Consider the following 15,278-nt stretch of genomic DNA (forward strand, 5'->3'; position numbering starts at 1 on the left):
GCAATAGGGACAGAAAGATTTGCTTTGAGGATGTGCTGGGGATTGTTTTGGAAGTCATTTCTTAACTCTAAAGTCTAAATCTAGGTTTTGGTGTCCTTAAGCTCTACTCAGGAAGGTGAACACCCCCTTGAAAGAGCTGGAGCTGCTCCAGAGAGTCTGCCTGGAATGAAGACAGAGGCCCAGGCTTCAAAATCTTCACTGACAAATTTATCTACTGAGATAGAGTTTTCTGAGAATCTCCATGAAATCCAGTCTTGGGAAGATAAGAGCACAGCTAACTGGCATCAGATGCTCCGGGTTTCAGAATCTCAGGCCTTCAAGGCTCGGGTATTGAAGGCCCAGGCCTGGGAGATTCAGGCTAGTGAGGCCCATAGAAGAGCCAGCCAAACCAGGCACACCTCTGTACTGGAGGTGGATGCTACCCAAGCCCTGAAACAGAAACCCTTACCTGAGAAGGTTCAAGTTACAGAGAAGGAAAAGTGTGAGATCCTCTTTACTCGTCCATGCTGGTCCAATAAGATTGAGTACATTCTGACTCAGGTGGGCTACTCCATGAAGATAAGCAGTCTCTGGCATTTTTTCATCCTGTGGCTTCACAATGGAGGTTGTAAGTCTGGGGACCAGGAATCATGGATCCACAGGAGGTTTTAAACTTAAGGTCTTTGGGATCTGTAGAGGCTCGAAGCTTGGTACTGTGAGCCAAATAGAGTCACATTCCTGAACACCTAGTATCATAAGAGGGTTAAGAGGTGCAGGGTATCAGAATACAAGGGACTGGAAGCCTGGGTTGGGGTGACTGGGAGTAGAAACTAGGCATCTGAGTCTTCCAGGAACTGGGGACCCAAGGGACACCTGGTGAAGGATGTAGAAACAGTTGAGCCCTGATTATCTGTGGCCCTGAGGGGGGTCACTGATGCGGAATGTGTTTTCCTGGACTCCCAAGGAAGTCCAGGCACTGAAAAGCCAGGTGGCCTCTCCTGACTTCCTGCACAGGCAGTTTTCTCATCATCTACATCCTCATGCTGTTCTTGGTTGGGGTTCCTCTTCTATTCCTGGAGATGGCAGCTGGTCAGAGGATACGTCAGAGCAGCATTGGTGTATGGAAGGTCATCAGCGCCTGGATTGGTGGTGTGGGGTATACCAGCTTCATGGTGAGGAGTCCTGGGCCACCCATGCTCTCCCTTTACACCCCACTCCCACCTCAACTGTTTGTTGTCCTGGGATGGGTCACTTCCATGGGTCAAGTCCCTTCAAGTCCCTAGTCCTCTGTCAAATCCCCTCCTTTTTCCTGTCCTCATCCTTTCTCCCCAGCTACCTTCCCCTTGACTCCCAGGTATGCTTCATCACTGGCTTGTATTTGAATGTGATTAATGTCTGGACCCTCTTCTACTTGAGCCAGTCCTTCCAGTTTCCAGTTCCATGGGAAAAATGTCCTTTATTGGAGAACTCCAGTGACTTTGGTGAGGAGGAAGTGAAAGAGGAGGAGAAGGGGAAAACATCTAGAAGGGAATTTGGAAGAGGATAAAGGAATGGGGAGAGATGAAGAGGAAGATAGAAAGACGCAGAAATGGGAAGAGGAAGAAGTAGCAAGAAGTGAGGGAAGGACTAAGGAAGAAGGGAGGGGTCACCCTGTCTAGCAGGCATGTCCAAAGCCAGGTCCCCCCAGATCCTGAATGTGCACGGACGACACCCTCCTTGTACTTCTGGTACCGGCTGACCTTGAAAGCTTCAGACAGAATTGAGGATGGTGGGTCACCAGTCTTCAGTCTGAACCTGTTCTTATTGGTGTCCTGGTGTCTTATTGGTGCTTTCATGATTAATGGGCTCAAGTCCACTGGGAAGGTAAGCCATCATTGACATTCTCAGATGCCTTAGACATCATCCAACATTGTTCTCACTTATCTCCTAATATCTCATTCCTTCTGGTGTTTGACTCCTCCTAGCCCTTAACCTTTGCTGAAAACTGTCTTCTAATTTCTGACTCAGCATTAAAAAAAAAAAAAAAGATTTATTTATTTATTTATTTATTTATTTATTTTATTTTATTTATTTTAGAGAGAGAGGAAGAGAGAGCACGTATGAATGGGAGGAGGAATAGAGGGAAAGGGAGAGAGAGAATCCTTAGACTCCCCTCTGAGGGTTGAGCCCAATGTGAGGCTCAATCCCAGGACCCTGAGATCATGACCTGAGTGGAAACCAAGAGTCAGATGCTTAACTTTCTGAGCCATCCAGGTGTCCCCTGACTCAGCACTTTTGATCCCTGCTGACTGTTGGTGGACCTCCCACTGGTACATGGTTGCTGATATGCTCTGTTCTCAATTCAGATAATGTTGGTCCTGGTGCCAGCCCCCTATTTCATCATCTTTTGTTTCCTCTTCCGGAGTCTACTGCTGGAAGGGGCAGCATTTGGCTTTCAACATTTGATGCTTGTCAAGGTAAAGTAAGTCTCCCTCACTCCCCTATCAGGCATTTGAGGACATCTGTCTATTGTTAGGGTGTCCTTTCCCTATTATTTACTTGTGACCTTCACCCCATTTCTGTTAAGATTCACACCTCTCCTTCTTTGACATTTCCCCTTATACTTGTGTTCTCCTTTTTAGATATCAGCTATGTACAACATGAATGTATGGTGTCAAGCAGGAAATCAAGTCTTGTTTGCCTTGGGTCTAGGCTTGGGCCCTGTTGTCTCCTTATCCTCGCACATGTACCCATCCACCAACTGTCTCAGTGATGCCTTGATTGTGGCTCTGGTCAACCTGTTCACCATGCTGCTGGTCACATCTTTTTCCTTCTGTGTCCTGGGCAACTGGGCTACAGTTATCACGCACCGCTGCAGTGAGAAGTAAGGCCAGCCCCTTAGGGAGGGTCCTTAGTCCCAGGGAACTACAAAGCCCAGAGCCCCTAACTTTCAAGGTGCTGTAAAGACTCCTGTTCACACCTGGCAACCTCAGGTGCACTTGCAAGCCTCTACTGGAGCAAAAAGCAGACAATAGAATCCTCGTCATATATTTTCTTGCTTCAAGGCCTTTTCTGGCCCTAGAAATCTTCAACCTCAGAGACTGCCATTGTCCAGAGTGCCACCACAGAGATAGGCTAAAAGTCGCAAGCATTCAAGATCTGGAGAACTTTCCACTTCCTGAATACCCTCACTTGTAACTTTCAACTTCTATATTTAAAGATTTCTGTGAGTCTATCATACTTAAACCCTAAAGGGACTCTCAGAACCAGAAGCTTTATTGTCTGCTCACCCCTATTTTTCAATTTTCAGGCATTAATTTCAAAAGCACCCCTATTTTTCATTTTTCAGGCATTAATTTCAAAAGCACCCGTGGGACATTTAGAAAGTACTCTTTGTGTACCGCAGAGATATGGAGGGGTGAATCAGACCACAGTTCCTGCCTTCATTGGGTTTTCAGTTTTGGAGGGAGGAGGTGGGGGGAATTACATAATTGAACATTGTATGTTCATGATAACTAATAGAAGGGATGATGGGGAGGACAAAAGACAGAGCCATTAATTCTGACTAGGCTAGTCAGAGAAGAACTCCCAAGAGGAGGCACACCTACTGAATTTTTCCTGCTAATTGTAACCAGTGCATTCTAAAAATAAACCTGGGCATACACATGTGCATATGCATGAGAGTTCTCTAGGGTATATGCTCAGGAATGGGACTGCTGGGTAGGGGGTACACACCTTCAGTTTTACCATATATTGTCTCATTATCAAAGTGGTTTATAATGTGTGAGAATTCCACATAGTCCACTTTCTGCACATTTGATTAGACTTGGTCAAACTTTAAAATATTGCCAGTCTGGTGGGAGTATAATGGCATTTTTTTAATGTTTTAAAAACATTTTATTAAGATATACTTACATACATATAGAAAAACACATAAAATAAAAAGTGCAGTATAAATAACTATAAAATAAGCACCACCCATGTTACAGACTAGAATGACCCTAGAAGCTTTCTTTTTTTTTATCTCCATGAAATCCAGTCTTGGGAAGATAAGAGCACAGCTAACTGGCATCAGATGCTCCGGGTTTCAGAATCTCAGGCCTTCAAGGCTCGGGTATTGAAGGCCCAGGCCTGGGAGATTCAGGCTAGTGAGGCCCATAGAAGAGCCAGCCAAACCAGGCACACCTCTGTACTGGAGGTGGATGCTACCCAAGCCCTGAAACAGAAACCCTTACCTGAGAAGGTTCAAGTTACAGAGAAGGAAAAGTGTGAGATCCTCTTTACTCGTCCATGCTGGTCCAATAAGATTGAGTACATTCTGACTCAGGTGGGCTACTCCATGAAGATAAGCAGTCTCTGGCATTTTTTCATCCTGTGGCTTCACAATGGAGGTTGTAAGTCTGGGACCAGGAATCATGGATCCACAGGAGGTTTTAAACTTAAGGTCTTTGGGATCTGTAGAGGCTCGAAGCTTGGTACTGTGAGCCAAATAGAGTCACATTCCTGAACACCTAGTATCATAAGAGGGTTAAGAGGTGCAGGGTATCAGAATACAAGGGACTGGAAGCCTGGGTTGGGGTGACTGGGAGTAGAAACTAGGCATCTGAGTCTTCCAGGAACTGGGGACCCAAGGGACACCTGGTGAAGGATGTAGAAACAGTTGAGCCCTGATTATCTGTGGCCCTGAGGGGGGTCACTGATGCGGAATGTGTTTTCCTGGACTCCCAAGGAAGTCCAGGCACTGAAAAGCCAGGTGGCCTCTCCTGACTTCCTGCACAGGCAGTTTTCTCATCATCTACATCCTCATGCTGTTCTTGGTTGGGGTTCCTCTTCTATTCCTGGAGATGGCAGCTGGTCAGAGGATACGTCAGAGCAGCATTGGTGTATGGAAGGTCATCAGCGCCTGGATTGGTGGTGTGGGGTATACCAGCTTCATGGTGAGGAGTCCTGGGCCACCCATGCTCTCCCTTTACACCCCACTCCCACCTCAACTGTTTGTTGTCCTGGGATGGGTCACTTCCATGGGTCAAGTCCCTTCAAGTCCCTAGTCCTCTGTCAAATCCCCTCCTTTTTCCTGTCCTCATCCTTTCTCCCCAGCTACCTTCCCCTTGACTCCCAGGTATGCTTCATCACTGGCTTGTATTTGAATGTGATTAATGTCTGGACCCTCTTCTACTTGAGCCAGTCCTTCCAGTTTCCAGTTCCATGGGAAAAATGTCCTTTATTGGAGAACTCCAGTGACTTTGGTGAGGAGGAAGTGAAAGAGGAGGAGAAGGGGAAAACATCTAGAAGGGAATTTGGAAGAGGATAAAGGAATGGGGAGAGATGAAGAGGAAGATAGAAAGACGCAGAAATGGGAAGAGGAAGAAGTAGCAAGAAGTGAGGGAAGGACTAAGGAAGAAGGGAGGGGTCACCCTGTCTAGCAGGCATGTCCAAAGCCAGGTCCCCCCAGATCCTGAATGTGCACGGACGACACCCTCCTTGTACTTCTGGTACCGGCTGACCTTGAAAGCTTCAGACAGAATTGAGGATGGTGGGTCACCAGTCTTCAGTCTGAACCTGTTCTTATTGGTGTCCTGGTGTCTTATTGGTGCTTTCATGATTAATGGGCTCAAGTCCACTGGGAAGGTAAGCCATCATTGACATTCTCAGATGCCTTAGACATCATCCAACATTGTTCTCACTTATCTCCTAATATCTCATTCCTTCTGGTGTTTGACTCCTCCTAGCCCTTAACCTTTGCTGAAAACTGTCTTCTAATTTCTGACTCAGCATTAAAAAAAAAAAAAAGATTTATTTATTTATTTATTTATTTATTTATTTTATTTTATTTATTTTAGAGAGAGAGGAAGAGAGAGCACGTATGAATGGGAGGAGGAATAGAGGGAAAGGGAGAGAGAGAATCCTTAGACTCCCCTCTGAGGGTTGAGCCCAATGTGAGGCTCAATCCCAGGACCCTGAGATCATGACCTGAGTGGAAACCAAGAGTCAGATGCTTAACTTTCTGAGCCATCCAGGTGTCCCCTGACTCAGCACTTTTGATCCCTGCTGACTGTTGGTGGACCTCCCACTGGTACATGGTTGCTGATATGCTCTGTTCTCAATTCAGATAATGTTGGTCCTGGTGCCAGCCCCCTATTTCATCATCTTTTGTTTCCTCTTCCGGAGTCTACTGCTGGAAGGGGCAGCATTTGGCTTTCAACATTTGATGCTTGTCAAGGTAAAGTAAGTCTCCCTCACTCCCCTATCAGGCATTTGAGGACATCTGTCTATTGTTAGGGTGTCCTTTCCCTATTATTTACTTGTGACCTTCACCCCATTTCTGTTAAGATTCACACCTCTCCTTCTTTGACATTTCCCCTTATACTTGTGTTCTCCTTTTTAGATATCAGCTATGTACAACATGAATGTATGGTGTCAAGCAGGAAATCAAGTCTTGTTTGCCTTGGGTCTAGGCTTGGGCCCTGTTGTCTCCTTATCCTCGCACATGTACCCATCCACCAACTGTCTCAGTGATGCCTTGATTGTGGCTCTGGTCAACCTGTTCACCATGCTGCTGGTCACATCTTTTTCCTTCTGTGTCCTGGGCAACTGGGCTACAGTTATCACGCACCGCTGCAGTGAGAAGTAAGGCCAGCCCCTTAGGGAGGGTCCTTAGTCCCAGGGAACTACAAAGCCCAGAGCCCCTAACTTTCAAGGTGCTGTAAAGACTCCTGTTCACACCTGGCAACCTCAGGTGCACTTGCAAGCCTCTACTGGAGCAAAAAGCAGACAATAGAATCCTCGTCATATATTTTCTTGCTTCAAGGCCTTTTCTGGCCCTAGAAATCTTCAACCTCAGAGACTGCCATTGTCCAGAGTGCCACCACAGAGATAGGCTAAAAGTCGCAAGCATTCAAGATCTGGAGAACTTTCCACTTCCTGAATACCCTCACTTGTAACTTTCAACTTCTATATTTAAAGATTTCTGTGAGTCTATCATACTTAAACCCTAAAGGGACTCTCAGAACCAGAAGCTTTATTGTCTGCTCACCCCTATTTTTCAATTTTCAGGCATTAATTTCAAAAGCACCCCTATTTTTCATTTTTCAGGCATTAATTTCAAAAGCACCCGTGGGACATTTAGAAAGTACTCTTTGTGTACCGCAGAGATATGGAGGGGTGAATCAGACCACAGTTCCTGCCTTCATTGGGTTTTCAGTTTTGGAGGGAGGAGGTGGGGGGAATTACATAATTGAACATTGTATGTTCATGATAACTAATAGAAGGGATGATGGGGAGGACAAAAGACAGAGCCATTAATTCTGACTAGGCTAGTCAGAGAAGAACTCCCAAGAGGAGGCACACCTACTGAATTTTTCCTGCTAATTGTAACCAGTGCATTCTAAAAATAAACCTGGGCATACACATGTGCATATGCATGAGAGTTCTCTAGGGTATATGCTCAGGAATGGGACTGCTGGGTAGGGGGTACACACCTTCAGTTTTACCATATATTGTCTCATTATCAAAGTGGTTTATAATGTGTGAGAATTCCACATAGTCCACTTTCTGCACATTTGATTAGACTTGGTCAAACTTTAAAATATTGCCAGTCTGGTGGGAGTATAATGGCATTTTTTTAATGTTTTAAAAACATTTTATTAAGATATACTTACATACATATAGAAAAACACATAAAATAAAAAGTGCAGTATAAATAACTATAAAATAAGCACCACCCATGTTACAGACTAGAATGACCCTAGAAGCTTTCTTTTTTTTTATTTTTTTTAATTTTTATTTATTTATGATAGTCACAGAGAGACAGAGAGAGAGGCAGAGACATAGGCAGAAGGAGAAACAGGCTCCATGCACCGGGAGCCTGATGTGGGATTCGATCCTGGATCTCCAGGATCGCGCCCTGGGCCAAAGGCAAGCGCCAAACCACTGCGCCACCCAGGGATCCCCCCTAGAAGCTTTCTATGTATTTCTAATTTTAACCTCTTTCCTCCCAACTAGTATCCTGGCTTTTATGATAATTAGTTCTTTGTTTTTATTTATATTTTATTATCTATGTATGCTTATCTAGACAGTACAGTTTTGTAATGTATACAAAGCAATATAGATTTTTTTTTTTTTTTAAGTACGCTCCATGCCTACCATGGGGCTTGAACTCATGACCCTAAGATTGAGCATTGCAGGCTCTACTGACTGTGCCAGCCAGGTGCCCGTACAATATAGTTTTTTTTTAAGTAACTTTTTTCTTTTTTTAAAAAGTTTCATTTAAGTAATCTCTACACCTAACGTGGGGCTCAAACTCAAAACCCTGAGATCAAGAGTCACATGCTTTTATGACTGAGTCAGCCAGGAGCCCCTGTAAAACAATGTCATTTAGTGTGTCCATTTATGTAGTTTTAATGCTTAGTTTTAAGTTGTTTGATTTTGATGCATGTGGGCATAGGTTTTTTAGAGTTTATCCTGTTGGCAGTGCACTGAGCTTCTTGAACCTAAAGTTTTATAACTTTGCCAAATGTGGGAAATTTTCAGCTGTTATTTCTCTGAATGTTTTTTCTGCATTGCACTCTTTCAACTTTCATTCTGGACTCTGATGACAGATCATAAGCCCTTTGCTATTATCCCATAAGTTTCTGAGGCTCTGTATATTTTCCCCCGACTCTTTGGGTCTGTTGTTCAATGAGGTACTCTCTATTGATTTATTTTTAAAGTCACTAACTCTTTCCCCTGTCATCTTCACTCCACTATTTAGCCAATCAGGTGAACTTTCTGTTACTTGCTTTTTAGTTATAAATGTTCCACTTAGTATTTTTAAAAATATTTTATTTGTTTATTCATGAGAGACAGAGAGGCAGAGACATAGGCAGTGGGAGAAGTAGGCTCCCCATGGGGAGTCCGATGTGGGACTCAATGCCAGGACCCTGGGATCATGCTGAGCCAAAGGCCGACACTCAACCACTGAGCCATCCAGGTGCCCTTCTACGTAGTGTTTTTCTTACATCTTTTGTATGGGGATAGATTTTTTTTTAAGATTTTATTTATTTATTCATGAGAGACACAGAGATAGATAGATAGATAGAGAGAGAGAGAGGCAGAGGGAGAAGCAGGCTTCATGCAGGGAGCCCAATGTGGTACTCAATGCTGGGTCCCCAGGATCAGGCCCTGGGCTGAAGGCGGCGCTAAACCACTGAGCCACCCAGGCTGCCCATGATAGATTTTTTTTTCCATGATAGATTTTTAAAAAAAGATTTTATTTATTTATTCATGAGAGACACAGAGAGAGAGGCAGAGACACAGGCAGAGGGAGAAGCAGGCTCCATGCAGGGAGCCCGACATGGGACTCAATCCCGAGTCTCCAGGATCACACTCTGGGCTGAAGGCATCACTAAATTGCTGAGCCACCCGGGCTGCCCTGGTGATACATTTTTTTATATTTATTTTATTTTATTTGTTTAGTTAGATTTCATTCATTCATTCATTCATTCAGTTAGTAGGCTTCATGCCCAGTGTGAAGCCCAACACAGGGCTTGAACTCACTACCCTGAGATTAAGACTTGAGCTGAGATTGAGAATCCCATCATGCTTAACCAGCTGAACCACCCAGTTGACTCCTATATTCTGATTATTTTAAATATATGTGAGACTATATTTATTTAAGTTCTTTGGAAATGTAAGTTTCTTTTTCTTTCTTATTCTTTTTTGTTTGTTTGTTTTTGTTTTGTTTTAGGAGGGAACTGACCCAGTTAGATTTTTTTTTTAAGATTTTATTTATTTATTCATGAGAGACACACAGAGAGAGAGAGAGGCAGAGACACAGACAGAGGGAGAAGCAGGCTCCATGCAGGAAGCCCGACGTTGGACCCGACACCAGGTCTCCAGGATCATGCCCTGGGCTGAAGGCAGGCACTAAACCACTGAGCCATTCAGGGATCCCCGCAGTTAGATTTAAAGTACAGGTTTCTACCCACCTTCTGCAAGCTGTGGTCTCAGTGTCAGTTCAGTTTTCAAAGTCTTTGCAGCGCTATTTGAATTGATCTTGGTTGTATGCCATCAGTAGTTTGGGAGCTGGGCAGTGGTATACCCTATTTTCTAGTTCTCAAATAATGCTGGTTAGGGTCAGATACAATCATGTGCAGCCAAGATTTCACCTAATACTTCATAGGATCACTCTCTTGAGCTCCTTTTTACCTGAAATCTCCCTGATACTTTCCAGCTCTTAGAAGCCCCACTACCTAGTTTTCTGTCTAAAATGAGTGGGAAATATCAGGGAGGGAGATAGAACATGAGAGACTCCTAACTCTGGGAAACGAACTAGGGGTGTTGGAAGGGGGGGTGGGTGGGGGGTGGGGGTGATTGGGTGACGGGCACTGAGGGGGGCACTTGATGGGATGAGCTCTGGGTGTTATTCTATATGTTGGCAAATTGAATACCAATAAAAAATAAATTTATATTAAAAAATAAATAAAAATCTAGGCTTGGGCAGCCCCGGTGGCTAAGTGGTTTAGCACCGCCTTCAACCCAGGGTGTGATCTTGGAGACCCGGGATTGAGTCCCAAATTGGGCTCCCTGCATGGAGCCTGCTTCTCCCTCTGCCTTGTTTCTGCCTCTCTCTCTGTCTCTCATGAATAAATAAATAAAATCTTAAAAAACAAAAAACAACCCCCCCAAAAAAAACTAGGACTTTAGTTTCACTATTCTGCTGCTCATTTTATCAGCTGTATCTGCCTCCAGGGCCATGCATTGTGAGTTCAGAAATTTGAAAAAAGCAATAGGGATTTTCCACACTATCCATGTTCTTAGAAACACAGTAAGGTTTCCGTCTCAGAATTAGAGGTACTTATCCAGCCACCAGCAATGGCTGTAACACCATTGTTGCTTTAGGATTGTGTGTGATAAAACAGAAAAAAGCAACAAAAATCAGGGGGATTTTTCCCCATTCTCTGTGACACTTTGCATCCTTTTTCTAATTCTCTGGACCAAAAATAGAGGGCTTCTTTTGTAACTCTTTCCTTTCACACCTGATATGCGCTTCTTGGTTTTAGGCTGCTTTTGAGTCTAGATCAGGAGAGGGAAAGTTTGAGGGAAAAGTTACTAGAAACTCACTACTAATTTGGTGGTACTTTGAATTCTATTTTACTTTCCCAAGCTGGTTGCTGCCATTTACTTTTCAGAGTTCATCCATGTATTCTGTGTAAGGTTTTTAGCTGTATTCAGTAGTGGCAGAGTAGAGTGTGCTTTGAGGTGTGTAGTTTCTGATAAGCAGCCATTAAAACAATATTCATCCTGCTTGGGATTTGCTGAGCTGCTTACATCTGTAAATGCGTTTTTTTAACCAAACTTAAGAAGATGACTTCCATTTTGCCTTTAAATATTTTTTTCTGCCTCATTCTTTACTCTTCTTCTCTGACTCTATATGTATATATGTTAAGACTTTCGGCTACTGTCTCCACAAGTCCCTGAGGCTCTGTTCATTATATATATTTTTAAAGATTTTATTTATTTATTCATGAAAGAGAGAGAGGTGTAGAGTCATCAGCAGAGGGAGAAGCAGGCTCCCTGTGGGGAGCCCAATGCGGAACTCGATCCCAGGACCCCCGGATCACACCCTGAGCCAAAGATGCTCAACCACCGAGCCACCCAGGCATCCCTGTTCATTTTATATATATATAAAGATTTTATTTATTTATTCATGAAAGATACACACACGCACACACACACACACACACACAGAGGCAGAGACACAGGCAGGAGAAGCAGGCCCCATGCAGGGAGCCCAAGGTGGGACTTGATCAGATCCAGGGACTCCAGGATCATGCCCCTGGCTGAAGGGAGGTGCCAAACTGCTGAGCCACCCAGGCGTCCTGTTCATTTTATTTTTAAATATGATTCTTTTATTTTTAAATATGATTCTTCTCTATTCTTCAGATTGTATAATAACTATTTATCTGTCTTTTAAGTTCATCAACTTGCCTCTGTTCAGTCCACCCACTGAATTTTTAAATTTCAGATACTGTTTTTTTTTTTTTTTTGGTTTTGAAACATCCATTTGGTTATTTTTTATAATTTTCTTTTTCTGTGTGATCTTGATTTTTTATTTCCTTACAAGTATATTTGCCTGTAAGTCCTTGAGTATCCATATGACAGACTTAAAATTCTTGTCTGCTAATGTCAGCCTCGTCTTCTCTTGAGTCTGAGTCATGTTTTCCTCTTTGTGTGTGTCAAGAATTTTTTTATTGTATCTTGCACATTGTAGATATGGTGTAGAAACTCTGGATTTTGTTATATTTCTCAAATGTGTATTGATTTTGTTGTTGTTTTACTAGGTGGGTAGTTAACTTGACTGAACTTATGGTAGAAACTTTCTCCCCTGAGGGATGTACCAACTGAAATTTTATTTCAGCATTTTTATCTTTCATTGGACTTTTTGGAGTTATTCAGAGGTCAGCTGGAGATTAGAACAGAAATTATACAGAGAATTTGGGACTCCCTTTCTGGCTCTTTCTTTCCACGGTCTACCAACTTTCTTTATGGCTGTTAGGCATTCAACCATCAGTGTGAAGGTAACCAGTCTTTTCCTAAGTCATCTTTTAAGATTGCTGCTCTTTATTAAAGTTTTCTATGAATTCATTATAATATATCTCAGGGGGAATTCTTTAGTTTTGCTTGGGATTCTTTTGGCTCCTTATATCTGCGAATTACTGTTTTTCAATACTTCCAAAAATTCTCACCTGTTACTTGTTCACTGTTACCTCTGCCTCATTGTCTGTTTCATCCGTTTTGTCAGATTTTCCCATCATATCCAGCTCTCTTGAACTCATATTTTCTGTTTTCTATACCCTGGCCCTACTGATTGGTTTCTATTAATATGAATTATATTTTCCATTTCTAGGGTAAATGGACTCATAGTGTATACGTTCTTATTCTGACTTATTTTACTTAGCATAATGTTTTTGGTATGCATGGATACCACATATATGGTATGAATGCATATTGTTGGAGGTATTTTTATTTTTCTCTTTTTTTTCTTTTTGATTTGTCTCTTTTTTTGCTGAGTAAGTATTCTGTTGTTTGAGTATTCCACAGTTGTTTATCCATTTTCCTGTTCATGGCGTTTGAATTGGTTCCAGTTTGGGGCTATAATGAGTAGAGAAGCTATGAGCATTCATGTATAAGACTTTGTGTGGGTATATTCTTATTTCTTTTGGATGAGTACCTAGGAGAGGGTAATATGATTACTGTATGTTCAACTTCACAAAAAACTGCTAAATTGTTTTAAAAGTTGTTTTTACCAATTTTACATTTTTACTAGCGAGGTATGGGAGTTCCAATGGCTCCAAATCCTTGCCAATACTTGGTAACATCAGTCTTTTAAATTTTATCCATTCTAGTAAATGTGTAGTGGTATGGCATTATTATTTTTATTTGCATTTCCCTCATGACTGATGATGTTGTTCATCTTTTAACGTGCTGTTTGGCATTTTATGTTTCTTGTCTTTTCAAATCCACTGCTTATTTTCAAAACTGTGTGTGTATGCGTGTGTAATTATTGAGTTGGAAGAGTTCTTTTTCTTTTTATATTCTTTTTTTTTTTTTTTAAATTTCTATTTATTTATGATAGTCACAGAGAGATAGAGAGAGAGGCAGAGACACAGGCAGAGGGAGAAGCAGGCTCCATGCACCGGGAGCCCGACGTGGGATTCGATCCCAGGTCTCCAGATCGCGCCCTGGGCCAAAGGCAGGCGCCAAACCGCTGCGCCACCCAGGGATCCCCTTCTTTTTATATTCTAAATGCAAGTTGCTTGTCAGACATACATATTGTGAATATTATATCCCAGTCTGTGGTTTTCTTTTCATTTTCTTAATGATGCCTTTTGATGAGCAGACATTTATAATTTTTATATCTGATTTATCAAAACTTTGGTTCATGGTTTGAACATTTTTGTTTACCCCAAGGTCGCAAAGATTTTCTCCATTTTTTTCTAGAAGTTTTTAAAAGTAACAGCTTTGTTAAGATATAATTGACATGCTTAGAGTTCACCATTTTAAAGTAGTTTATGGTTATTAGTATTTTTACAAGGCTGTGCAACCATCACTGTTATTTCATTCCAGAACATTTTCATCACCCCCAAAAGAAATTCCATTAGCTATCATGTCTGTTCTCTTCTGAACCCCAGGGAACCAGTAATCTACTTTCTGTTTGTATGGATTTGCCTATTCTGACATTTAGTATAAATGGAATCAAACAATATGATGTGACCTTTTATTTCTGACTTCTTTTACCACATAACCTTTTTTTTTTTTTAAGATTTTATTTATTTATTCATGAGAGACACAGGGAGAGAGAGGCAGAGACACAGGCAGAGGGAGAAGCAGGCTCTATGCAGGGAGCCAGACGTGGGACTCGATCCCGGGACTCCAAGGATCACGCCCTGGGTCAAAGGCAGGCGCTAAACTGCTGAGCCACCCAGGGATCCCCCACATAAGCTTTCTCATTGTGTTTGTTTTTTGTTTTGTGTAGTGATTACAGCAGCTTTTTTTTTTCATCATGATTAGTGTACTTCTTAATTCCCATCACCTATTTCACCAGTCCCCTCACCCACCGCCCCTCTGGTAGCCGTCAGTTTGTTCTCTATAGATAAGAGTCTGTTTCTTGGTTTGTCTTTGTCTTTCTTTTTTCTCCTGCTTGTTTGTTTTGTTTCTTAAATTCAAATGAATGAAATCATATGGAATTTGTGTCTCTGACTTATTTCACTTAGCATTATACTTTCTAGCTCCATCTATGTTGTTGCAAATGGCAGGATTTCACTCTTTTTTATGGCTTAATAATATTCCATCACAAATACACACACACACACACACACATACACACACTACATCTTTTCTGTCCAGTCATCTCTTGATGGACACTTGGGCTGCTTCCAGCAATTTGGCTTTTGTAAATAAAGCTGCATTAAACATAGGGGTGCATGTATTCCCTTGGGGTAGTGTTTTTATATGTTTTGGGTAAATACCCAGTAGTGCAATTACTGGATTATAGGGTAGTTCTATTTTTAACTCTTTGAGGAAACTCCATATTGTTTTCCACAGTGGCTGTGCCAGTTTGCATTCCTGACATTCATGGAGGATTCCTTTTTCTCTACATCTTCGATGACACCTGTTGTTTCCTGTATTAAATTTAACCATTCTGGCAGATGTGAGATGGTATCTCACTTTAGTTTTGATTTGCATTTCCCTGATATTTAGTGATGTTGAGCATCTTTTCATGTATCTGCTGGTCATTAAATTGTATTTAATGGTATCGAACTCAGCCCCTGGTAAATATC

At 42.1% G+C, this 15,278-nt stretch overlaps 1 protein-coding gene across 1 annotated transcript in view; it reads left to right on the forward strand.

Moving 5' to 3' along the window:
* Positions 1-288: 288 nt before the first annotated feature.
* The window catches only part of SLC6A16 (solute carrier family 6 member 16), a 30,112-nt gene continuing 15,122 nt past the window's right edge, over positions 289-15,278 (forward strand). The window contains exons 1-6 of the mRNA XM_041734395.1: positions 289-607; positions 994-1,151; positions 1,334-1,460; positions 1,667-1,842; positions 2,325-2,435; positions 2,601-2,842. Of these exons, the coding sequence (XP_041590329.1) occupies positions 289-607; positions 994-1,151; positions 1,334-1,460; positions 1,667-1,842; positions 2,325-2,435; positions 2,601-2,842 (1,133 nt within the window). The remainder of the gene's footprint in view (positions 608-993; positions 1,152-1,333; positions 1,461-1,666; positions 1,843-2,324; positions 2,436-2,600; positions 2,843-15,278) is intronic.

Source organism: Vulpes lagopus, chromosome 2 (genome assembly GCF_018345385.1).
Source record: "Vulpes lagopus strain Blue_001 chromosome 2, ASM1834538v1, whole genome shotgun sequence".
Classification (NCBI taxonomy): domain Eukaryota; kingdom Metazoa; phylum Chordata; class Mammalia; order Carnivora; family Canidae; genus Vulpes; species Vulpes lagopus.